Source organism: Athene noctua, chromosome 1, assembly GCF_965140245.1.
Source record: "Athene noctua chromosome 1, bAthNoc1.hap1.1, whole genome shotgun sequence".
NCBI lineage: Eukaryota > Metazoa > Chordata > Aves > Strigiformes > Strigidae > Athene > Athene noctua.
The window spans coordinates 73199148-73225212 of NC_134037.1; the positions used below are offsets into that span (position 1 = coordinate 73199148).

At 38.1% G+C, this 26065-nt stretch overlaps 1 protein-coding gene across 3 annotated transcripts in view; it reads right to left on the reverse strand.

The window, feature by feature from the left end:
- Positions 1 to 26065, reverse strand: part of MTHFD1L (methylenetetrahydrofolate dehydrogenase (NADP+ dependent) 1 like) — a 157486-nt gene that overhangs the window by 100952 nt on the left and 30469 nt on the right. Inside the window, exons 12-18 of one of the 3 annotated variants that reach the window (XM_074896561.1) lie at positions 20528 to 20664; positions 19269 to 19315; positions 16876 to 16983; positions 15927 to 16001; positions 13392 to 13494; positions 9854 to 9930; positions 6106 to 6246 (exon numbers count right to left, since the gene is read on the reverse strand). In XM_074896561.1, the coding sequence (XP_074752662.1) occupies positions 6106 to 6246; positions 9854 to 9930; positions 13392 to 13494; positions 15927 to 16001; positions 16876 to 16983; positions 19269 to 19315; positions 20528 to 20664 (688 nt within the window). Of the gene's footprint in view, positions 1 to 6105; positions 6247 to 9853; positions 9931 to 13391; positions 13495 to 15926; positions 16002 to 16875; positions 16984 to 19268; positions 19316 to 19768; positions 19878 to 20527; positions 20665 to 26065 lie in introns of those variants that run through there. The other 2 variants (XM_074896562.1, XM_074896563.1) reach the window with 2 other exon arrangements.

The following is a 26065-nucleotide window of genomic DNA, read 5'->3' on the forward strand; positions in this document are numbered from 1 at the left end:
AACAATTTAAAATGAAAAGGAACAAATTTCAATCCTAGCAATTTCTTCATTAAACCTGTTTTTTAATCCTAATTTATTAAAACAATTACATTCTTCTTTCTGTTGATTGTAGTGCATAATCTGAATTCATTAAAAAAATAAAACCAGTTTGCAATATAGTTATTGAATAGATCTATAAGCCTGTTTTTTTCCTGCTTTTTGAACAATTCAGCAGCCATCTGGGACAGAATTTCTCAGACCAGATGTACAATTCTTCCCCTTCCATCCCTAGCTGAAGGAAATGATGCTTGTCACAAGTTGCTATCAACACAAAACTGTAACAGTTAATTAAGTTGTCCATCTTCTGTCTCATGAAAAAAAGAACCACAAACACACACCAGTTAGGAAGCAACAGGTAATCAAAATAGCTGAAGGAAAAGTTGGTTAATTTTACATTTGCTTCCTGTATCTTAGTTTTATCATCATTGTATAGCATAAGCTATTCATCATTATGCTAAAAGAGAAACAGCTGTTGATAATTTTCAGTACATGAACACTGAGATAGCATACAATCTTACCATGTAAAAGGCAATTCTAACAGCTATTCAACTTTCTGGGAAAAAAAAAAAAAAAAAAAGTGAAATGGAAAACTTTACATCAGATCTTCCAACTGGTCAGTAGCAAGATTAACTATCTGAGCAGTCACAGATAAGCCCTAATGCTCTTCTTGGGAATCCTGCCCAAGGACTGACAAGGGTTAACTCATGCCAGCTGTAGCTATCCCATTAGGTGTTTCTGTTGTTTACTTCATGCTGGATGAGACCACCAGCTCATTCAAAATAAGCATGCAAATAGCTGTTGCTGACCCAAGACACATTGATGGGAAAGAAGGCTTTGGGGGAGAAGAAAAATAAAATTGTGATACTTTTCTCTCGCCTCCCCCTCCTAGACAATACTGGTTCAAATCCTGTCTCCTTTGCTTTCTGATAGCTCTCCAATTTGATGGTAACAGTGAAGCAAAAAATATTTCCTACGCATTTTAACTTTTTGGGAAGCTACATCCATATAAGATATGCATTCTGGACACAACAACTCATTGTATCTGGAGCTGAAAGCAAAGAAAAAAAGATGCAAGGATTCCAATTAGTCTACATCATGTCTATCTGCCTTCCATGGTTCTTAGACAGGTTTGGTGTCAACAACAGTCCTTAAAAACCAAACAGCTGATAAAGGTTTCATATTTATCTGACATGACTCTGTCAGAATAAGTTTTTCGTTCCTTCATATCTCCCAAATCCTCCAAGCAGCTAACAAACAATTCACACAGCTCAAAGTCCTGGATCTGATTCTCAAAGCTATTTAAGGAATCAGGTTCTCATTTTGAATTCAGAGAAGGTAGATAATTTTTTATAAAAGAATTAGAGGCTTAGGCACTTACATGCCAATTAAGCATGTGAGAGTCCAAAGAGCATAAGCTTTTCACTAACTCACTGTCAGAAGAAAGAAGTAGGACTCTGAATCAAATGTATATGGACACTCAAGTCTCCCAGGTTCCCTCCTGGAACTGATCCCAAGTACTTCTGAAAATAATACCCCCTCCATCTATTCACCAGCTGTTGGGGCAGGTATGCTCCCCAGGACAGCAAGGATCATAGAGCACAAAATAAACTATACATGTGACACAGGAAAGGCAAACTTAGATGAAAAACCAAAATACTTTCAAAGCAACTTCCAGTGGAGTGGTCTCTGAAGTGTATCATGAGTGGAAATGAAAGCCAGCACTAGATGACAAGGAAGGTGATTGAGAGTAACTACTGTGAAATGAATAAGGGTTACACAGACTGACGGGCAGAGAAAAACCCTTTATAAGAAAAATAATGAAGTACTTGTAACTTCCCTTCGTTTGAAACTATAGTCTCTAACAAAATGATAATATTTTTCTGCAATATCAGTTCTGTAAAAAACTAAACCATAAACTGTAAGCTGAGAACTGCAACTACTTGTGTTAAAAGTGAAGTATGTACACAAGGTTTTTGATGAACCAGAGAACAAAATATATTCAGCTGACAGATCATTTATAAAAGTAAATATGATGCTATTTTTTTTGGTCCTGGAATTATTGAAATCTAACAGCATGGCAGAGAAAGTAAACTGAGAAGAAGTCTTATTTAAAAAAATAGTGACATTTATTTAATATTTTTCATAGCTGCTGAAATACTGATCTGGGGCATACATATCCATTTAACTTCACATAAAGATATGGCATGTGTCCATCAAAATTCTACTACACTGTAAAAGCCAAAAAGCAATTCACTCTTCAAAATACTGTACAATGAGCACCACATTTTGGCAAAGACTTCTGTATGTTCCATTACAGAGGATAGATATTTAATCCATTACTTGTGGAAGGAGTCTTCTCAATTCATGAAATATTCAATTTATCTTTTTTCTATTACTCCTAACCTGCCTCTGCATCTGGTTTATATCTGCCAATGTGTATTTTAGGTTTTACTATTGTATTATTATAAATATACTGCATATAAAGTCAAAATTAAGAGCAATTGTGTTTTCTGAAGTATATTGTGTGTACATCTGGAAACAAATCACAGAGAAGGGTTTAGTGGTTTTGGTTCAAATAGATTTCAATGAACTAAAGACTACTGTCAAAAATTTAAACTTGAATAAATTTAATCTGAGTAGTATATGTAAAATATGAACCCCAGAATTTTTATAAGTGACAGATAGGACTGAGCAGCACCCATTATTCAGGTTGTGTGGTATCTCCCATGACAAAGCTGTCTGTAAAATTTGTTAAAACTATACGCAATTGCAGTTCTTTGGGCTAACATGTTCCATGTCAAGTGGTTATGATAGATTCAAGCTTTTAAAACTTGATTTTGTTTTATGAAAATTTAAGTCAAAATGATTGAACTGTTCTTGGATTAAGAGCATAAGATAACCATGTATATTGATTTTTCTGTGTTCACTTGTCTTGAGATCTTTCCTTTCTGAGCTATAAAGCTTTACCTCCTCTGTGACCCTAACTCAAAAGAAGAATGAAAATTCAGGAGGAGAATGGCTTCACATCACACCTCATAACACATCTGAAAATCTGCTCAAAACCAAAAATGACAGTTCACAGATACTCATTAATGAATGCTTAGCCTTGCCATGTCCTGTCCAGAAAGCTTTAGCTGAAATGTAGGATGTAACAACTGTATCTACAGTCTGCACCAGGCTGGAACAGCTCTGGGTCTGGACACCTGGACCACAGGCAAAGATCTCTTCTCCTGGATCCTACAGGAATCCACTTCTAACATGTACAAGGGAGAGATAGAACCTGTGCAGTCCAAATGAAGAGGGGCCAAAAGCTGGGCTTGCAGAAGAATAGTAACAACACAGGCAGCACAAGCAGCAGGAGGAAGAACAGTTACTGCATTTAAAGTCCAGAAAGAGTAGGGTAGCTGCAAGTAGTTCAAATACTGACCACCAGTGGGAAGAAACCAGGAATAGAAATTAAATGCTACCTGATAGAGCTGAAATTTATCTTCTTTGTGCATATGAATTATGACATGGTATGGTCTGTGATTATACATCTCCTGCTATTGTTTCCAGAGAACTCAACTTTGTACAGTACAGTTTCCCAAGTGCAGTACGGTTATTCATAAGCTCTTCCCTTGTATATATAATAAATATACTGATAAAGCAGTATATAATCTGATAAAGCAATCTTAGTAAGAAAACCCACTACTGATTTTTTTTGACATTTCTTAAATCCCAACACCACAGCATCTGATTTCTTCACTAATATAGGTAACTCTGCAGAAATGAACAATTGTTCCAGTTTTCAGAAGAGAAACCAGCACACACAAGGATCAAACTCAAAAGTATTTTCCAATTTTGGATGCTCAACCTGAGACAACATAAAATAATTTCTCCTGGTTCAAAGTTCTTGGTGGTGTCTCACTCTTCCCATAGATTTCAGCTGTTTAGCTGGTATCAAGCCAGATAGAGGAACACATAACTCCTCATAAACTGTAAGAATCAGTTTATATGGACACAGCATCACACATAAGCTTTGTGAAAAACACAGGAACAGAATCCAACTCTCCAAAAAGGCATTCTTCTGCCTTACCATGAAATCACATTCCTATTTTTCCCATAGTTATCATCCTCATTTGTAACACACTCTACAACAAAGGAGGTAGGAGTTTCAGCACTTCACAATCATGACATGCATCCAACCTCCCTGTGCATGGTATGGAGTACCTGCAGAAGAAAACGAATGCAGCAGCATAGCTGCAGATGGTCGTAATACATACCCTTGGCACTGTGATGATTTTTTTTTTTTTTTTTTTATGGGCAGTTCTTCTATTGTAGAATACAGAACACTGCTTTAAAGGAGAACTAGAAACATATGTGCAGCACGAGTGACACTATCAAATGATTGAGACGCTAAGCATAGGAAGTTTGTTTAAAAAAAGGCCAAAGAAAACTGAATTAGTAACAGACATTTTGCTGAGCGTTATTTTCATTTTAGGGACATAGTGGAAAAATTTTAAAATTCTTTGTGCATTGTTCATAATACCAGCACTAACACTGTACTTCCACCATAGATGAAACACGGAAAAGTAACTGCTTTCATTCATCAAGCTGTTAGTGTTAAGTGGTTGAAGACAGGTTAAATATTTTGTAATATTAATACCTTAAAAATACCTTCATACAAAAGCAGCATCATGATTAAAATCACACATTTCAAATGTAGTTCTAATTATTTTGAAGTTTTTGCCTATGCATTTAAGGCAACTCATTCCCCACTCCCCTCTATTTGGCCAAGACGAGTTATGCAACTGAAAAGGAAAACCAAAACTTCAACAGCTAGAATATTAAATGCAGTTCTTCATGCCTCCTGCATAATTGGGAGTAGTTGATTTGCTCTGAATTTTAATGATGACAGTACTTAGAAATTTTGGTACCCTTATCTTAATTTCAATCTTAAATCCAGGCAAGTTAGATATTATGTTTTCATTTCCTTATTAAACTGGAATCCATTAAGGCTGTGAAAGTATTCCTGGCTTGTGGATTTGCTATCTTTGCTGATCAGGCAGGATACTTGTTCCTTTGCTCATTCTAAAAACGCAGTAAGTTTGTGCAGATGTCCACATAAAAGGGACAAACAAGAAAACACACATATAGTCTGTGTGATACAGGCAGTCATTGCCTGCAGGGTAACATGAAAGCATGGCTTCAAGACATATCACAGTTGCTATAAAGACATAGTTAGATGACAAAAAAAGCATAAGAGAAAAGCATTACCATATTTATTGTATTTAGGGTGTGCTATCAATCTGCAATATATGAACTTAATTTGGCAATTAGGCTTCAGAATTCAAGTAATGTAATGTTACAGTAAACTAGTTCCAATCACAGTGAGCCTATTCCTGACATACAGCTGGATTGCAAGGGTTAACTGGTAGCTTCTAGCTGCACCAGAACCTGCCATGCACAAACAGTGTGAGTTTCCAAACACTGTTTACTGACTCGCAGCCTGGCTATAAGGGCTAGAATTTGATATTAAGGAAGATTATATTGACTTCTTTCAGAAGATGAAGTAGGGAATGAGGAAACAGCAAGGAACGTAAGGAAGGAAAAGTCTTGATGATGTGAAGAGATAACCCTGTCTTAAGCACTATCAGCAACTTATGAATTAAGAATAGCTTGTTTCCATTCTGATTCAGTGGTATAAGCATTCATGTGGTAACTATCATTGTAACATCTGAGTACACTTTACAAGTACAGTAGCAAACATTACTAGCTCTCTCAAATAGGAGCTCGCACTCTGACTCCCTCCAGCACCAAATTTGTTTGCCTTAAGAACTGCATGAAAACTATCTAAGCAGGTTATGGAGATCAGAAACTTCCTGAACCACATGTTACCAGATAGATGGAGAAATGAGTTCTACATCTTGTTCTCATTGTGAGCAAGTTTTGGCCCAGAGGAATATCTTTCTTTGATATCTGTGCTGTTCAAAGCAAAATCCTTGGCACACACCTGCCTTTTTAATGCTTCAAGAGGCAAAACAAACGCATCAGAGGTTATTCACAGGTCTACAGCACTGAACATACCAAATCCTCCGCTGTTACTGGTTCTCCTTTCTTGTCATTAGCCACCACCATTTTTCCCAGTCTCTCCTTCATATCTTGAAGGTTGGTGGTAAGTGCCAGGATGGCCATAATTTCACTTGCAACAGCAATATCAAACTGAGCCTGTAAAACAGAAATGAGAATCATGAACCAAATCAAAGTCAGGTCAAACACTCACAGGGAATTGTCAGGAATAGACTCAGGAAAGACAGATTTCACACTGGAATTCAAACAAATTCCAAATTGTAACCTACAGTTTTTGAGTTTACTCAGACTAGAGCAACTTCAAACACTTTGTTTATATTCTCTCATTATTGTTCTCCATTACACTTCATTTACTTGGGGACCAGTCCTGTAGAGTGTTTAGCCCCTTGGCTCACATTATCCTTAGCACAAGCTCCCTGAAGGACCAAGAATTTTTTTTCTGTGGCAAAAAAGAAAATCACCAGATGTGTTTTGAACTTTACTGGCACAAGCACAGCACTGTGGGTTGTTTTCTGGTTTGGGGGTTGGTTTTTTTTGTAATGCTCTCCAAAAGTTTTTTTATTCTGGTTTCAAAAACATTCTTACTATGTTTGATCACTTTTTTTCCTATATAAACTCAAAATTTAGAGTCTATGCTGCTAGATCTTGTGCTTGACCTATGATAATGTAAAATATATCTTCATCCCCCTTTTTTAAAAAAAAAGAACAAATATATAAGCTAAAAAAACCCCAAGAACTAAATGTGGCACCAATTCTATTGCTCCTGTAGAAATACATTCATGCTGTGCAGTATTTCAGCACAATGTAAGCTGTGATACTTACTTTTCTTTAAGATTTTGCAGCATACACTGGAAGTATTTGTATTAATCGATTATTAGTAAAGCTCAGGCCACATGGTGTCAGAACGTAAACAGAGAAGAAAGAAAAAGTCACTAATGTATTATGTGATAGGAATGCAATGCTGGGGGTAAATAAAACTGCAGCTTCTTTAGTAATCTCTCCATCTCCAGCAATTGAAGTTTATACAAAAGTTTAGTAATTGATATCCTACTGTTATCTATGTAAAAAAGCCCCAGGACTGTTTCTATGTAAGACTTTTACCAGATATATCCCTTACTGACTAATACCATAGGAATCTGTTCAAACTGGGGGCTTTGCCTGTTTTTAAGAAGCATCTACATAGAGAATTGTTCGACATACACCTTACCGGTCGTACCCATTTGCTAGTACTTTAACAGCTTTTGCCCTTTTTTAACCTATGTTCCTGCTTTTAGATTCTGTCTTGAGAGCTACAGCATAGAGCAGCCCTATTCAGGCTGACCGCTATGTACCTGCATTTTTAGTCAAAACTTCTGAAGACACCCAAGCACTTTTCTGCACTGGGCATATATAGGGAGAGATATATACCATAGAAAACAAAAAATAACCCTGTAATTGAGGTTTTCAGCATAGGGATTCAAATGAAATGCTGGAGTTGCAAAGCAGGTCTTCCGTATTCCCTGGAAGCAGTTCTATACATAACAGAATACCTGGGTACACAATGAACACTGTTAGCATTGCAATGACATGGATGCTACCATCTTTTCTGAAGTTACGAATGCCCCCAGTAAGTCATTGCAGCATATGTAAGTTAGGAAATAAGCCTGAGAAATCTATGACCAACTCATATACTGGAATACTATCTAACTTTATCAGAATGTTTTTTCCTGTCCTTTTGGGTTTATATAGAAACAATGATAATAAAAACTTTTTTTTTCTGTCTCCTGATAAACAATCTCAGGTGGATGCTCAAACAGTGACATATTTAACTGAAAAAACAGTCTAAAACACTGTGGTGGCAGGTGCTATTTTAACTCTAATAACCTTTATAACCTATGAAGTGCTGAGAGAAGCCTTAGCCATAAAGTCAGTTCTCTACTGATGAAAGGATCCACCCACATGGATTCAATTGCAGGATCAAGGGCATCAGTCATGTAATACTCTTTAGAAACCACAGCATCCCTGTTCATTAAAATGCAGAGTTTTGTGCCTGCTGTGATGTGCCATTTTACACAGGTGTCATTGATTTTAAGAGTGCTAGAACATCACTCCAACTATTTATAAAATGCATCTGTTAACTGTGAAGTCCTGTTTTCTCTGGATCTCCGACTAGGCTCTGAAATGAGTTTCCCTAACTGTTCTCTATTTCTCAAGCCACCAATTCCACGTTAAAATGTGAATGGATATGCATCAGTCCAACACATCAAAACTGAATGCATCAAGGTCATTTTAGCCAAAAGAGTAGAGAAGCAACATTGGACTGCCATATGTCAACCAGTACTCCATAATAAAACAACCCCATATTTTAACTCAGCAGCATAATTACAGTGGTAAAATGCTGCACAATAAGGCTGGCAGAACCTGGCTCAAAGCTAATAATCACACTGAGTCACTGAAACAAACCTAAACACAGGAAAATGTCTCAAGTGTTGAAGGAACTTGTACCAAGTACAATATTTTGCAGTTCCAGTCCATTATCAGAGATAAGTATTAGCTAATACTGAGTTTTCTACAAATTATAGGCAGAAAAGTCTCTACCTTCTTTGTTCAAAACAAAAAACAAGCGATCGCTTCTAGTGGAAGGTGTCCCTGCCCATGGCAGGAGGGTTGGAACTAGATGTTAAGGTCCCTTCCAACCCAAACCACTGCATGGTTCTGACTTCTCTCTCAAGTTCTTCTCTCCAATGTGACTATTCTACCCGCTGAACTGAACAAAACTATCAGGTCTATTTTTTGGTCTCTTTATTTAGGCACAAAGCCTAGAAGAGGTCTAAAATGATAAAGAAAACTTAAAGACAGGATATCCAAAATGAATGAAAGCCTTATCTCTACCACAATAGTACTTCACCTCAAAATAGTCAAAACCTCATGAATTTAATGATCCAGAGGGTTAGATTACAGTACTTTCATTGAATTAGGAGCTACTCCACATCATCACAATGAATTTGTTCCACCTGGCTTTGCTATTCCACAGTGCATTTTTTCAGAAATGGATTTACCCACATGACACCAGGAACACTTGTTCAGATAGTGCTGGAAAAGGCTGGCTTCCGAATTTACTAGTAAGTACTTCAGAAGCTCTCCTACAGTAATGTAGGTTAGCTTTTTATACTGCTGAAAAGTATACACAAGCTCATTTGCTGAACTATCCCTTCAAGCCCACATATAAAAATTAAGCATAGCTCAAAGTTCTTACAGTTTAGGTCCCAAAGCTGAGATGCATGATAGGGAAATGAAAACTGAATAAAAAAGCTAATGGCCATTTTCAGTCCTCACCAATGGGACCAACAACACATGTCCCATCCCTCACCCTGATTTTTTAACATTAAATTTAAATCACATTTAAATTACATAAATACTACATAAATATTTTGATGGACTTATAGGAGGAAACATCATACAAATTAACCTTATGAGGGCATAAGGCTACCTTTTATACTCATAGGATGACAACGCTGAACCCCTAACATACGCAATTTTTTCAAGTGCTTTCAACGCACTTTGCAATATGCATTGGTTTCTGTTTCTGAAAGTTCAGACTTGGTTACTCATTAACACAATACGTTTCACTGCAAGAATACTATACAACAGCAACAGATGTTAGCATTGCAATTCAAAGAAGTATGCTGAAAGAACTACAGAAACATCTTTCAGACTTTAAAGCAAAGTCTGTCCAGAATGAAACATTTTAACCGCCTTTACATACCTGACGGACAAATCCTTTCTCTGTATTTGCCTGCCCAACTGTTATTTTGCGCAGGAATCTGTCATTTGTATCCACCACTAAAATGAGGGCATAGTAAAAGCAAAACATGTTAACAAGGACTCAGGGATCTTGATGTTTTTTCAGGCATACCTGTTGTTATACATGTAACATTCAGCTACTTGAAGAGTGTAACCAGACAATCACACTCTTGCATGTTAGCATTCAGACTGATTTGGTTTCTCCCTTCTGGTTGATACTATTAGATGAGAGGTTGAAGTAACTCAAATACAATTTCTCTGAACAGTATTTTAAGCTAACAGATTTTTAATATTCTAACATACAAATTTAATATTTTTACCTACATAAGAAAAATCTCTTAGTAGATACAATGCACCTCAGACCTACCTCAAATCATCTGCTTTGCCGTTGACTTGTTAAGAATCAATTTTAAGACTGCATGATGTACCTTAAATGTGGTCTGTTTCCCTTTTAAAGGATGATTATGTTGTCAGATTGGCTCTTCCAGACAAGTCACTTTCTTGCACATCATGGTAACTAACTCCACATTCAGCTACACAGTATTCAAATGAAGTTTTTTTTCAACTGCCAAGACCAACCATCTGCTATTTAACACAACTTCAATTTCAGACAATTTTATTTCTAACCTGGAAACACTTCTGGTATTGCAAGGGCATGTCCAAACCATACTGTGGAATTGCTAATTTCACTAACAATCATCACGAGCCAAGTTCTCCAGTTCTGCACTGACAACACTCAACTTCAAATGTGCTTTTATAGGACCCAAAACGCAAAACTGAGAATAACAGAAGAGCTCTCCCATCTGCTGAGAACTGAACAGGATGTTTCTATTTATTAGAAAATGTGACCAAATTCCAAGATATCTCCTTCCCAGGAATGGCAGTCTCTACAGAATGCAAAAATAGGCTCCCTCTTTCTTACAGGCTCTTTAGCCCTACAAATGTTCCAATTTGCACCAACCCTAAAGGAAAGGGTGGAAGATATTTGATCAGTTCAGCCTGTAGTTTGGCAATCAAGTCAATCTTCCAGTAGATGAAAATCTGAGCCCTGTTTATTTAGAGGCAGAGAACAAAAGAAACCTCTGGAAAAGCTGTCTCTACTAAAGGTCAGTGAAATCACCTTGTCCCATATTTCCTACTGCTTTTGGAGACTAACAAATTTGTCTGTACAGAAAAGGACAGCATAATTACTGAAGAACAAGAGAGACACTGAATTTCAGCCCTACACAAACCCAATTCAGGGTTGTGATTGAGCGGGGAGAAAAGCAAGATTTAAGGTCCTTCCCCTCCTTGGGCATTGCTCATAAGGGTGTTGTAAATACCATATGTGCCTTCGTCCCACTACATGGTATTTAGGCCCCTAATTTCCTCAGGAATTCCATTTAAGGGATGGTGCAACACAGATTTAGTTAACTCTTTTTGGTTTCTATTTATATAGAGTCATACTCTAAAATACTAAAATATAAAAATAAAATACTAAAATATTAAAATAAAATACCGGCAGAAACTGCAGAACAGAGCCCGGTACGTGGAAGCAGCAGCCCCATACCAAGCTGTGGTACCATATGCCACCGTGAAGCCATATGGCAAGCTGATCTCTCAAGCACAAACTTACCCCTTTGCCTCTCAGGAAGCACAGACTCACATGCAGCCTTAAGCAGACCTAAATGTCTTTTCTGCCTACCCTGGCAGGCACTGCTGAGAGCAGGAACTAGCCCTCCCACTGGCTTGGACAGCCAGTGGGCTGATTTTTATCTGGTCCTTCTTAGTGAAATTATGTAACCTGAACACCCTTACCATGAAATTATAATTACTCCTGCAAATCTTTGTGGTCTCTGGGACACAATGGTTTTCTCACCATGGTCAGGATTAATTCCCCAAGAAGATTCCAATAGCTGCACTTAGAAGTAGCAAAATAAGAAAGAATTGGTTTTGTCACAAAACCAGTTTTTCCTTCTCCAAATTTTCCTTCTTTCTTGCCCAAAGTAAACATTTCAGGGAAGTTTAGGTTCAACCAAGTGTTAGGTTTAATGTGTCTACTTCCTTATCCTCTAGAGATATAAACAGGATCTGAATACCAGGGGAAGGGTAAGTAGGGGGAAGCTTTCCTTCTTTTCAGTATGTGGTACCTGTTCAAGTTCATATACGATGACAATGAACTTTAAGCCTGTGACACTTCTAAGGAAACAGGTCCTGACTAACATTAATTTTCAGACAATCTGATAGCTTTCTCTTCTGCCCTATAAATTCCCTGGTAAGTAACAAGCTTCACTGACATATGGATAGCAGGAACAGTCCCAAATAAAACGTTTTCCAGCTTATCTGAAACAATCCTGAAAACAATTTTTTTCTGGAATGTTTAAGATACGTACATCACATAGTGCTGTGTGGAACAAAAGTTTCACTAACATGTTTGAGATGAATTAATAACTCAACTGAGGTTAACAGCAGTTAAGTAACATTGCCTATTCCCAAACCCATGCTGATAAAAGATGAAGAGTCGTATTACACTAAATATTTAAATAATTCCTTCATCCTAATACACGTCTCTTCTACGCAAACACATTGTGTGACTAATAAAAAATCATCTTATGTCACATCCCACAGTATTATCTTGAGAAAAATATCCCAAGTCTGAGATGGTATGCACAGAAAGTGCATAAATACGCAGTAAAGCATGGCTAAGACTCTTCACTTCTCTATAGATTCACGTTATTTCTCTGACCATCACAATACATTCCATACAACAATGATTATGAGCTAATAACTTTGGTGGTGTTTGAGAACTTACAAAGAAAATTAAATCCAATGGAACTGAGCTTAAAATGTTATGCAGTGTTTACTTGCTTAAAAAAAAATATATACAGAAGTTGAGGTAAACACTGAAATTTAACAGCACTAGAACTGCAAAATGCGGAGAGAAGTTGTCTGAGGGTCAGAGTAGATACTGGTTTGCTTGGCATACACAGTTGAAACTGTACCACATCTTTCACCTCTTCTTTCTAACAAAGCAAACAACGCAAAATACTTTTAAAAAAATACATTATCCCTGAGGTATATTTAGTCTCTGAGCTACCCAGGCTGCTGAGCTGGGGAGGATGAGGGACCAAAATCATGCAGAGTAAGTACAAATAATCTAAAGCCATAATAGACACGGTTAAGAAAAGAATGTTTAAGATTTGTAGAATACACAGAAAAGCCACTTTCATACGTTTTAAGATGTATTATCTAATATGATCAAGGCAAGAGATGTACTTAAACTGTCAGAGCAACCCATCCTTCAGAATATTAGGAAAGTCTCTTGAGTTACTTCAGATATTTAACCAAGTTCAGAGCAACATACTGCACCAAAATCTGTTATGCATACCCATTTCCTATTTGCAAATGGGTTGTTCTTACAGTCAGAGAGCAGAAACAACTCTGATTTACGTAAAATTAAGCAAATTAGGAAATAAATTATGATTAAATCCAAGCTGAAGTGAGACTTCCTGACTACATACCTCTTTGCCATGTTATGGTAGATGGGTCAATATCAAGGCGTGCAAATTTGTGGATTTCCTCTTCTGTTAAAGACCCAGGATCAGTCTTGCTTATTCCCAGCCTCTACACAAAAACAAGTTAAAGAAAGGCAATGAAGCGGCTTTTTTGCTTCAAAAGGTATAGCTTCTCTGGCTTATCACCCCCACTTTCAACAAGCATTTTGGAAAGAAGCATGTCAGGACGAAAACTATTTTAAAAAATAAAAACTACACAGGAAATCACCTATAACTAAAATAGGGGCAAATGTAGATGGAGAAAAGAAACAAAAAAAGGAGAAATACTCATAGACCATTAAATTAACAATCTTTCTCACACAGAGGAAACTCAATGTAAACCAAATAGAAAATTCAACGTTATCAGCTACTAATAAAATAATTGCTTGCTCTAGTTTGTGCAAATCTTTGAAAGATCCATGTGCTGTCTTGTGTGAATCATCTTTCAACGAAACAAAAGCTTCTGCTTTAAAAGCCCATCATCCATAAACATCCTGGCTTTTACAGGTTCACTATTTCAGCATGCCAAACCTTTTTTCAGGTGAATCTACATAAAGATGAATCAGAAAGCTGCGTTTAAGAACTGTAGTCTTTAAGGAAAAAAAAAAAAACTAAAACCAAACACAAACTTCATTTTCTCTGTCATTAGAAAGCATTCTTCAGTGAATTAAACAACATGCTTATACTTCAGGACTAAAAATAAAGCAAATTTAAGTCTAAAAATACTCAAATAGCTACCACTATCTAAACCAACAGTTATTTCTGGAAAGCTGGGGACATCCTTTTGAGAGCATTAAAACTGTTTTCGCAATGCTCCTTTTTGAGGATTGGTCTCTCAGACTGTGAGAGATGCTTTCAAATCCAGATGCAGGCACTGGGAGCATTTCCCACTGTACTGAGAAGGGCAAAAAAGCTGTTGAAAATAGCTTGCAGGGTTTGACACTTGGTACCCTAAAATTTTTCGCCCCAGTTTTAATGAAGAAATGATTATGTTCTCAACTGCCAGTCCTGTATTAATATTTTTCTAATCAGTTGGCCAATTTTAAACCCATTTGACACAGTTAGGAGATAGTTTCTTACAAATTCTATGAAAACAGGCAGATGGAGAAAGCAGCAATATCCCACTAGCATTTCTACTGAGGGATGGCAGAGTTCAGTGTTTATCCCTCCTGCTTTGTGTATCAGACATTTTTGCCCAGATACATTTTTCCAGAGCATTTTGTCCAGAGCATTTCTCCACAGAGGGCTAACAGCAAAATTTTCTGTAATTTTTATAACTTTCAACTGCTGCACGGAGGGCTGGGTACTGAGACTGCAAAGGAACCTGCTTTTCCCTCTCAGGGTTTCAACAACGTCTATACTGGATCGAAGCAGCAAGAAAAAAGCTGGCTGATCTGGATGCAGATGGGAGGAAGTAAGACACAGAGCTGATGCGGAAAAGGAGACAAAGGAAAGACTGGGATAGAAGCAGTTAAAGAGAGGAGGAAAAGAGGTCATAGGCAAATAATTACTGGGAAAAGAGAAAAAAAGCTGAGGAGCAGGGGAATGAGAAAGGAAGCTACTGATGTTAGCCAAGGAGTTTGGGAAAAAAATATGCATGGGACCTTCTGTAATTACAAGTCCAAACCACACATATAAGGGAGAATTTTTAATCTTAATAAGCCTCTCTTGGAAAATCCAATCCCATCCCATAAGATTTTTTTTTTTTTAAGTATAAGGAATCATTATACTAAAAGTAATTCACAGCAAAATAATTCAGTTACATTGGATTATGATGCACATATTTGAATGTTATAAAGCCAAACTTCTTTTTACTGAGTTGCAGCTTATGTGAAGAGAGAGAAATTCATTTCAATTGCAGATAGTTGGTATGTCACGCATAACCAACACATTCCCCCTCCTCCTCCACATCCAGTGTAAATAGGGACAAAATGAAAATACTCCAAAATTCTGATGGAAAATTCTGAGAGATCTACTCCGCCACAGTCAAGCAGGCATCATCCACATTTTAGTTCACTGGCATTCAAAAGCTTAAAATGTTATGAGAAACATAGATGTACTTCTACACTTGAAGGAAGAACACTGTCAAACTGACATCAGTAAAATCCCAGAAGTATACAGTATAATAAACTTTCAAAACTAGAAAATACTACAAAAACCAAAGAATGTGAGCTTTCAAACGTGACTTTACCATAATAGGAAAAATATTTTTAAAACTCTAACTTTAATATTTCATTGGGAAAGACACAGCATTTAAAAACATTATTGGTTTATTTCAGGAGAAAAGAATAGCAAAAATGTTACTTATGAAAATAATATCAGACCCAGATCCTATTACTTCAAGGGCAATGCTTTCAGAAAAAAGTCTGGACTTGATAAATTCATGAGGGAGGTTCATACAAACTTGGTCCCATACATCAAACAATTTTAAACAAGTTGTGTAAGACAGTATATTTTATGAAGAGATACAGTAATTGAGGAGAGACTACATTAACAACTTACTCTCAGACGGGCAAGCTGGATAGCAGAAAATCCTCTCACACCATTAACTACTGGAACCAGTCTGTTGTACAAAGCCTAGAAAAAAACACACAAGAAGTTAATGAAAGAAAAAGCTACAACCAGGAACTAGTTAAATAAAACGGTAATGTTTTTATTTTATTCACACTAATTTCAGTAAGAATTTCTCAACCATACAAATTGTGGATTTCTAGTTATCTATTTAAAAAACAATTCTGAGAAGGTGGTAGGCTTTAGAGTAATGCCTATGCATTAACAGTCTAATTACCAAAATCACTGTTTCTATATTTTACCAAAAAAAGTGTATTGTTTTTGAAATTGGGAACCCTTTCAAACTACTGGGAACCCTTCAAACTGTAACTATCATTTTCAAACAGGACTAAATGCACATTTGTGTCTTTACAAGTACAACATATATGACAACACTGCTCAGTTTTAACACTGTAGCCAAAAAAAGGAGGCTCCTTTACTTTCTCCCTTCCCCTTGAAGACTCAAGTTAGCATTTGTGTTAAGGTCATAACAGATTTAGAGAAGAGGATCTAGTTGATTTTCCCCACAACCCCTTCTTATTAAGGTACACCATATCAAAATATATATCAAAAATGTAATTTTTAAAAGAAGTATACAAATTACTAAAAATATTATATATAGAGAAAACATCTTTTATTAGACTATTTAGTACAGTCTGAAATAGCTGACTGTTCTGGGCATAAGATCCTTATCTTAAAGAATATGTTATGACAGCTATTTGCTGGAAAAATACATTCTATAAGCAAAATTTTCCAGCAGAACATAGAATGGCTTCAGCAATAGTTTCTGTTCACATGGTGAAAATATAAAAAGATAATAATCTTATTTTGCTTTGAAATGTAGTTTATTGAAAAACTGAAAATAAAAAAATGCCATGTGGCTATCAAAAATAATTCTCACCTTATCAGATTGAGTGTTCTCATGCAAGATCCTAGCATCAATAGCAGCAGCCAGCAAATTATTTGCAGCAGTTATAGCATGAATATCTCCAGTCAAATGAAGATTGAACTAGAAGGGGAAAACAACAAAATCTTTTTATAAGAAACTATTTAACTCTGTTAATTTCAGACAGATTAGCAGCAACCGCTGGTGCCCTCTCCTTGAGTCTGCAGCTCTGATTAGTCACCCATCAGTGTATATAAAATATTATCAGGCTGAAAATACATCGATATATATGAAGGACTTGTTTTCACCTGAGTATGAGGTAAACTACCCTTAGTTTATCCAAAAAAAGCCACAAACTCTTTATTCTTTGCTAAATGATCCAAGAATTAAAAGCCCAGGGCTACGCTTCCACATCATTAATACTGAATCTGTTTACTGTCAGGGTTTACTAATTGACCTGGACCAGAAGTGTGGATTTCTGTTGAATCCCCTGGAGCACACCATGCATGCTGGCTTTGGGGGTGTATGCCAGCTTTCCGCTAGTCACAAGAGAACAGCCTGTAGCTGGTCAGGCATGAACTTTGCTGATACAAAGTTTGTCCAACACAGCTTTGTGGAAAAATCTGAAATCAGCAGTTTAGATTACATTAGGACTTGTGTTACGTAGGTCCTGTATTTTGTATATATCTTTGACAGAAGGAGGCATAAGGTCAGTTTTAATTGCGCTGCAACACTGACAGCCACTGACACAAGCCCTTGACTGTGCTCACCCTCACGTGCAACTGTAACTAAGCACCACATTAGTGTTCTGTTTGGACCAGCTGTGCACTCTCAAGGGGTACTTCACCAGCCTGGGCTATGGAGTGGTTTTGTTGAGCTCTAAATTAGACAATTTTGGGTGAAACCACTGTGCCTTTCCAAACAAGCACTGCAAATACACACATAAGCTTAGCCATACTATCCTCACATGCCCCATTTCCAGAGAATCTGCTTGTATTTTACACTCTGGAAGCCAATGCAAAACCCCACTATCAACTAGAGCATGCTGAAGCCCCTGGGTTCACAGGTAAGCCTGCTAAGGACAAAGAAGGGAGGCTAAGGAAGACACCTAGCTTGGATAACAGCAGCCAACCAACAAAAAACACTACACATGGTCTACATTTCATCTCTGCCCTTGACCCAGCTTGTCCATAAACGTGGATCACGTAGCTTTATGTTGTGAATGTTGTGCTAGGCAAGGGTGCACACTTCAGTCAAAGCATCGCTATTTTCACAGTGAGAGTATTTTGAAGGCATGCACCCATCCGGCTCCTTCCAAAGCCAGCAAGTGATTTTCAGAAGCCCCCAAAAAGAGCTAGGGGTGACTCCATCTTCAACAGAAATAATTTTACTTGTGGGTAGAGGAAAGCTACAGATCAATTTAGGAGCAAGAAAACAATTCTTTCACTTTGACAGTGCCAGGGCCCCAGGGACACCACGAGCCCTGACTGTCCCTGCCCAGCACCCAGAGGGTCATCCCTGGCTGCTGTCAGCCCCAGCCCCAGGACACCACAGCAGGGCTGGTCTCCATCTCTCCACAGCCCGACCATGCCAGCCATGGGTCCCACCGAGCCAGGCCCACCCACGGGCCCACATCCCATCCTGGCCTTGGCCTGTTCCCGTGGAGGTGCCCAATGCCTGGGCTGAGCCTGACCCAGTGCCCCCGGCTGCCAGCTCCTGGCGGGGAGGTGGGACAGGCCCTGGCAGCCCCAGCTGCTGCAGCTTCCCAACAGTCTGCACCGGTAAAAAACAATTTTTCACGGGAGACTTCTCTGTTTCATCACTGCTATTGAGCCAAACCATCCTCCTTTTATTTATCCAGCAGAAGTTGTGGTATTCACCCCTCTGCAATATTCTGGGCATGTCTCACACTACCACAGGAGGATCGGCCTGACTGAAAACAAGTCCACTTTGTCACACTCAGTGACTTCTGCTAAAAACAATTATTAAATCTAATTTCCTAATTTGAAAAAAATTTCCTCAACCCACCAGCCCTGGGCCTCTCTGCCTTTTTCTGCTCCACCAGAAAAGTAATACTTTCCCATTCTCTTTTGCAATAGATGTGGATATAAAAGCAAAAATATTAGCAGTAGCCAGCTCTTTGTCTTGTATGTTACGCAAAGATCGTAGGCTTTCTTCTCAGGAAGCACCTGAAGGATAGCTGTTACAAATGTACAGTATCTGTGCAACATTTTTGCACCCCCACTCCACAAGCCCCTCCACATCACACAGGAGGCCCACAATGATGGCAAGGACCATCCCAATTCTCCAAGCAGACCATTGCCTCTGACCAAGTGCTGCAATGGCCACCATGGCCTGTCCACCCCTCCCAGAGGGACAGGGATTTGCTGCCTCCCCTGCTGTCTCACCTCCTCCATGGGAATCACTTGAGCATATCCACCACCAGCTGCTCCACCTGCACAGGGAAGCAAATGGTCACATCAGACTTACACAGGTTTTTGAAAAAACCAACCACTCTTAAACACACGAAGTGAAACATAGAGCGTTGACAAAATTTCTCAGCATTTTGATTTCTATAAGGGGATCAGTGATGCACCCAAATAAACAGGATTTCCTTAAACGTTGCTGGCTTTTTTCAGCAGGCAGTAAAAATTGAATTCTTGATCTTGCAAGCTGGCCCAGACTTTGGCTACGTAAGGGCTAGCCTCTCCTCCTGCCCAGGTTTAGGACACAGTCATGCACATGCAGCTTTTGGGTGGAAAGATGTAGCAGTCACGAGCAAGCACTGCTTCAGAATGAAACCCTCACGCCCCTGCCTAAATGCTCCTTCCCCACTGCCTCTCAGGGTACAGGCAAACAAGTTCACTGTAGCCTATGCACAAGTTGAGTGGAGGATTAAAGCACTCACATGCACCAGTCTTGGCTGAGAAGCACCAAGCACCAGGAGCCTTCCAGCTGAAATCAAACTTGCTAACTTAAACTTCAGCAAAGCAAAGTAGAGCAGATGGGGAGCGCTTGCCCAGTTATGCACCAATCTCAGCTGAGAAATGGCAAAAAAAAAGATTGCATTACTTCCTATCAGCATTGAAGACAGGCTTGAACTCTGGCTGCCTCTTACCTGACCCTCGGGCTCTTAATGGGTTTCTAGGCAAAAAAGCAGCCACCCACTATTAGGGGCAACAACTCAGAAGAACAGAAAGAAGAGGTTCAGACCTAGCCAAACATATGATGCAGACACAGCTCAATTCTACACATAACTGCCAAGCATCTTAGCTTGGATATTTCAATCAATACGAGTGGATTTAGGACTCCTTCTCAAGGAAGAATTAAACAGTAACATTTAAAGACATATTTAGAGTCTCCAAGCACACAAGTACTGTGCTGTACTTGCATAAAACTCCTCCTGGCTAACACAGCCCCATGCCTTTCATTATGTTTGGCCTTTATCTGCATTATCAATACACATTCAGTACATGGACATAGATATGAACCTTGCATGGAATGATGTGTACAAGAAACTTTTATCTATTAGTTCCATATTTATAAAAAATCCAATATGCTACCATTCAGATAATCCACTAAATTAGTGAAATAACTAAGAAGAAAAAAAAAAGCGCAGTATTTCCTTTTAATCTGAAAGAGGTCATAGAGTGCAAATATCATGTACCTTTAACTCCAAAAGTAGGTCCTTGGGAAGGTTGTCTCAGACAAGCAAAGGAATTAATGTTAAGGTGTGCAGTAAGCGCCTGAACGAGACCAATTGTAACTGTGCTTTTTCCTTCTCCTAGGGGTGTAGGGGTGATTCTAGCAAAACAAGAAAAAAAGATTAATCAAATTCTTTGCTGATGTCAGCCTGGCTATCAGAACTTACAGCTTTTGATTTCAATGAAGAATATTTGTACAGCAAATTTCAATAAGATTACTTTATCTTCACAAAAATACTGACACAATGCTAGCCCCTAGCTCAAGTTGGAATGCTAATATACATGTGTCTTCCATTTAAGCGATTTACTATGATAGCAGAAAAAGAGAAGATTATTTTGGCAAAAGTTCTAAAAAGAGTATATTGAATTTAAACATTTTTATTAGAGCTCAAAAGTCTCACCAGTTTCATTAACAATCCATCCATCAAGATACTCTGAGCATGTATTAATAATTTTCTGTAGTAATGCATGAGACGTTCTATTCCCACTGCTCAAACTCTGAATGAAATAGAATATTTTAAATTAAATAACCAACACTTTTGTTTGTAGAGCTCAATCATCCCTCTTCAGCTTCCACGTCACCATAACCCTCAATGACAGATCCACTGCTTTTTAAATAAAACAGGACACAAAAATCACTATATTCAACTGAACATGATTTTTTTTACACTTAGGTTTTGTAATATTTTTGCAGATTTAAGGGTGGTGAGGGACAATTACAATCACAGTCCAACCTCACATAAAAAAAGCTCAAAACCCCCATGCCACAGCTCCTGCATCTAGACCATGATTGAACCAGGACAGAATTTAAGACATGAATCTCAAACCTCTATTCAAAGATTCTATTCTTGTCCCTTTAATGAAGGGACAATGAAAGTTGATTTTTCAAGTAGAAAACACCAGCAGCCATCTATGAATGAGAGACATCTCAGTTTAAGTAATGTCCTCCCTATTTTCAAGGTCAGGACATTTGTTTATTATCCATGCTAAAAGTGGGTTGGGTGGGTGTTGGGGATTTTCTCCTTTTTCTTTTTTCTTCCTTAAAAGTATGAGCACATCTCACATCTCCAAAATGTATTCAAATTATTCATTTGAGGCACATTTCTCCTCGCTGACAAAAGAAGAAAGCCCCAGTCCTTTTTCCCCTCAAACAAGTACTACTTTTTGACAAAGTGTAACCATTCATATCTTTGCCAAGTAAGTACCTTTGTGAAGTTGACATTAAGAACTAATGTTCATTCCCAAGGGTGCACATGTATCCCTGTCAAAGAGGAACCCTTATCCTTAACCTATGACCTCTTCAAAACTTGAGCTAAAACATCTAGCTCTAATTAGAAATACTTCCTCTCCCAACTATAGTAATTTTCCAAGATATTGCTATCCCCAGATCACAATTCAAATGGCATTAGTAAAATCATCAAATGCAAGGAGAGATATCCATTTTGTCTCCTTGCCTTTAAGATTCAGCTTAGTTCAGTTAGCTCACAGATTGACAAAAGCCCTTTTTTGTCCCACAAAATGTAAACACATGAAAAACATTAACTTGTCACAAATCTATATTTTACATCATCATAGGATCCTGGGCTTTTTGTTAAAAAAATCCTTCTTAGGTACATCTAGAAAACTTTGGGTAATAGGAGGCAAACCAAATGAACATCTATACTGTTCTAGGAAAAAAATTTCCCATTCAGAAAACTAATATTTTAACTCAAGTTCCGGTGAAATCAATGGGGTTCTGTACATCTATAAGAGATTCCCTAAACTGACACTCTTCAGAAATAGTATTTTGTCAACTGATAGCTTTGAACTACTCTTATATGACCATGTAGTATATGGGTTACTTCATTTGGACATCTGGTTTTAGTAATTTTTCCCATGTTTATAATACCATGTTTGCCAACCATCAGATTCTAAAGCATCATCAATAACTTCCTATCCAGACTACTTCTTCATCCTGCTTTCCAAGAAATACCCTCCCTTGACTTAAAGGGGAATTCACATATTTTTAGCAAAATACCTATGCAGAGCCAACAAAAGGTGGGAGACTTAGAGCATATCCTGAGAAGAATCTATTTTATCTACACTTAAAAGTGGCTTGGGTCTCTTCCATCTTTTTATCCATACTCTGCCTTCTTAGTTCCTTCTGATCTACCGCTTGGACACAGAATGATACTTAATTTCTTCTACTTTTGGGTTTGTGGCTCCTAGAAGGGATACCTTAATCTCTACATTGTCAAGACAGCAAGCCCTCCCGGTTTTACTGTTGCTACAATGATAGCTTCTGTTTTTCCCATCACTATTTCTGCCATGCCCATTTTGTCCCAGGATCCTTACTTTTGCACGAAGATGCTTCTTTCAGAGCACCACCACCAGGTTAACCCACTTGCACTACCAGTTTCACCCTCCTGACTATTCTTCTAACACATGTTGCCCCAAACCCATTCAAATCATTATTAGTATGCTTTCTCCTTGCCCCTTACTCTCCTACTGTCTTCATTCACTTTTTTTTATTGCTCTAATCTCATTTACTTGATCCTCTTATTCCTGTGCATTAAAGCCAGATTTAAAGAATATATGAGTAATCTTGAGGCATTACTGCACTCATTCTAAGACTTAACAAGATAATAACTCTTTAAGCTATTAGTTATTTAAAAACAAAAACAAAGCACCAAAAAGCAAACTATTCTGCTACGAAAAAGACACCTGTAACTGTTTACTGGAAATTACCAGTAAAGGACTTCCCAGAACCCCCCAAAACTTAGTGTACACAACGGCTGCACTGCTAACAAAAACCTTGTATTTGCAGTGCTTCCTGTTGGTGGTTACCTCTATTTTTGAATATTGGACACACAAAGTTCACATTCGAGAGAATTCAGAGACATCATCACTAGGTTATTTACTAGAGTGCAGTTCCAAACAGTGGCAGAAGGCTGAGCTGGCACGCACCACAGCACAGGGACTCTTTATAACTCTTACAAAACAAGCAAAATCAAAGATGCAGCCTATTATTTAGTAAAACAAAGAAAATTGGAATTGACAAATATATAACCAGAAGGTATGTTGGTAGTTGCATCTATTTGTGAGAGAAGATAGACACAATCAAGCACCACATTACTAAAATGCTCTGGTAACTCATCTGGCCTATTCTAAAATGACTATGTAAAATGAGCCAGAAAGCACTTGGGCATTTTCTCTGAGAAAGACTTTTTTCCAGAGAACAAAAAGAAAACCACACTATTGCTCACTGATCAAACTGGGAGGAACAGATCTTGCCTCTGTTGAATTTTCAGTACATTGATACTCTGCACCAGCCACATCCCTAGTGAGAATGTGATAGGTACTCTGGGAGAACCAGCCTCCACAAAAGTGGGGGTAAAAATGAACTAGAGCAAACTTATTTTCAGCAGTGTACTCAAGCAAGCGCACAATGGTTTGCAGCAGTAAATATATGTCTTTGCTGACAGGACCTTTACTTCATCAACTCTACTTGGCTTTAACCGCCTACACTCTCACTGTGTTCCTCAGATGGGTTTGTTCATTTTAATCTCTTCTCTCCCTTCTGAGAAGCCCTGTGATCCTTAGTTTTCCTGGAACAAGAGTTACTCAGATGAATATCTAAAGGCTCAAAATATCTGAAGGCAGCTGCAATGGAGGAAGAAAACCAGCAACTGGGCTTCCATAAACGGTCTACAGCACTTGGGTGACACTCTTCCAAGAAACCTCATCCACTACAGCAGCTGGGAATAGGCACACACCCCTGAGAAGTCAAAACCAGGAACCTGACTTTTCAGTCTCTTTCCACCTATCAGAATTAAAAAAACGTGAGGCCTCAGCAAATCACGCTATTCAGTGAAACCAGACTGGTCTGGACAATTCAATTAGCTATACCCAACTTCTCATGTTATATGAGATGCCCTGGCAGGACACCTTTGATTCTCAGAGGCTCAGTAGCAGCCTGGAGACTACAGGATGAACCTTAAGAGCCAAGCAGTTATTTCATAGTTTCAATAGTTAGCAGAACCTCAGTTTTGAACATTAGCTAAAAAAAGCCTGAAATTAAACTTCTATTGCAATAATTTCCTTAGAAAGCTTATTTTAAATATCTTTCCTTTTGTACCTGGCCTACTTTGATCAGGTTTTATAAATCAAATAATCCACTTAATCTGGTTTGTGGACATTGAGATGTTTTTGCTGGCTAGACTACTGAGCCTACACTCTTGCAACTTAGGGTCACTTCTCACATGAGTATAAAATTACAACTGCCAATAACTAACTTTAGCTCAATTGTGCAATGCTGTGTTTTGACCATATGCAAATCTAGGAAAAAATCTCCTTTAAAATACAGTAAATTTTAATGAACTTCAAGAGACTTTTACACTCCTTTGCATTATTCTTCAAATTTCTTTAGTATGTTTTCAATCTAAACACAGAAACCCCACAATCATTTTCCTCCTCAAAACTCCTTTGCCACCTACCAAGCAGTCACCAGCTCCTTGGCAAAGTGTTTTCCATAACATTGGAACGCCTTTTCTCTTTATGTATATCAAAACAAAAGATAAGAATATGCAGACTTTTTGTTTGTTTGTTGTACATCACATTAGCTTACAGTGGAGCTGTTTCTGTGGGAAAGCTACATGAGGTCTCCCAAAGAGAAAATAAACAAACAGTGAGATGATACACTGCACCAGCTGTAACCTCCTCACAGCCACCCCAGCCGTTGTGACTCCAGCAGGAACTTTACTGGATACATGACAATTCTCCTCTTTCAAATTTTCTATCTTCAATTCATCAGTATCGGTGATTTCAAAGACTTTAAAGGAGTTCACCATTCCTGGATCCACATGGAAGCCTGTGAAGCCCACCTACAGAAGGCATGGGCAATTGAATTCCCATAAATGACAGCTTCCCCTACATACATCTCCCATCCAAGATTACAACTGACAGGATTGTATTTTTGAACACAGAAGTGTTTCAACTCCTGTCACTTCACTGAGATGAGATTATGACAACATTGCAGTGGCATCCTCAAAATGGGACTGGAGCTTCCAGATACAAGAGCACTGTGATCACTGTGAAGCTAAAATGACTGAACAAAGTCAGGAACAGGACTGAGAAATCCACAACTACAAACACTCTCAAAAGTCAGTGAAGACCCATCCAAGACAATCCCAGTCAGGAGCTGTGAAATGACATGACAAAGACACAATAAACTGTCTCGCCAAGACTGCTTTGGATTGTCAGATGTTTCAGTGCATCAACACAATGGTATTTTCCCCTCATTCTTCCCTGTATTTTTCCATTTTTTTAATGTCTACCGCTTTTCTTATCTTTTAAGCACCTTGTGGTCCAAATACAATCCAATACATACCCATTAGAAGTAAAATGCAATTCCAAATCTGAAAATTCTGTCCCTAAGATACTTACCATCATACAACTTGTACATCCATTAAGTTCATATTTATTTCCCTCTATTTTATCTTACCATAAAGGTAGTTCATCAG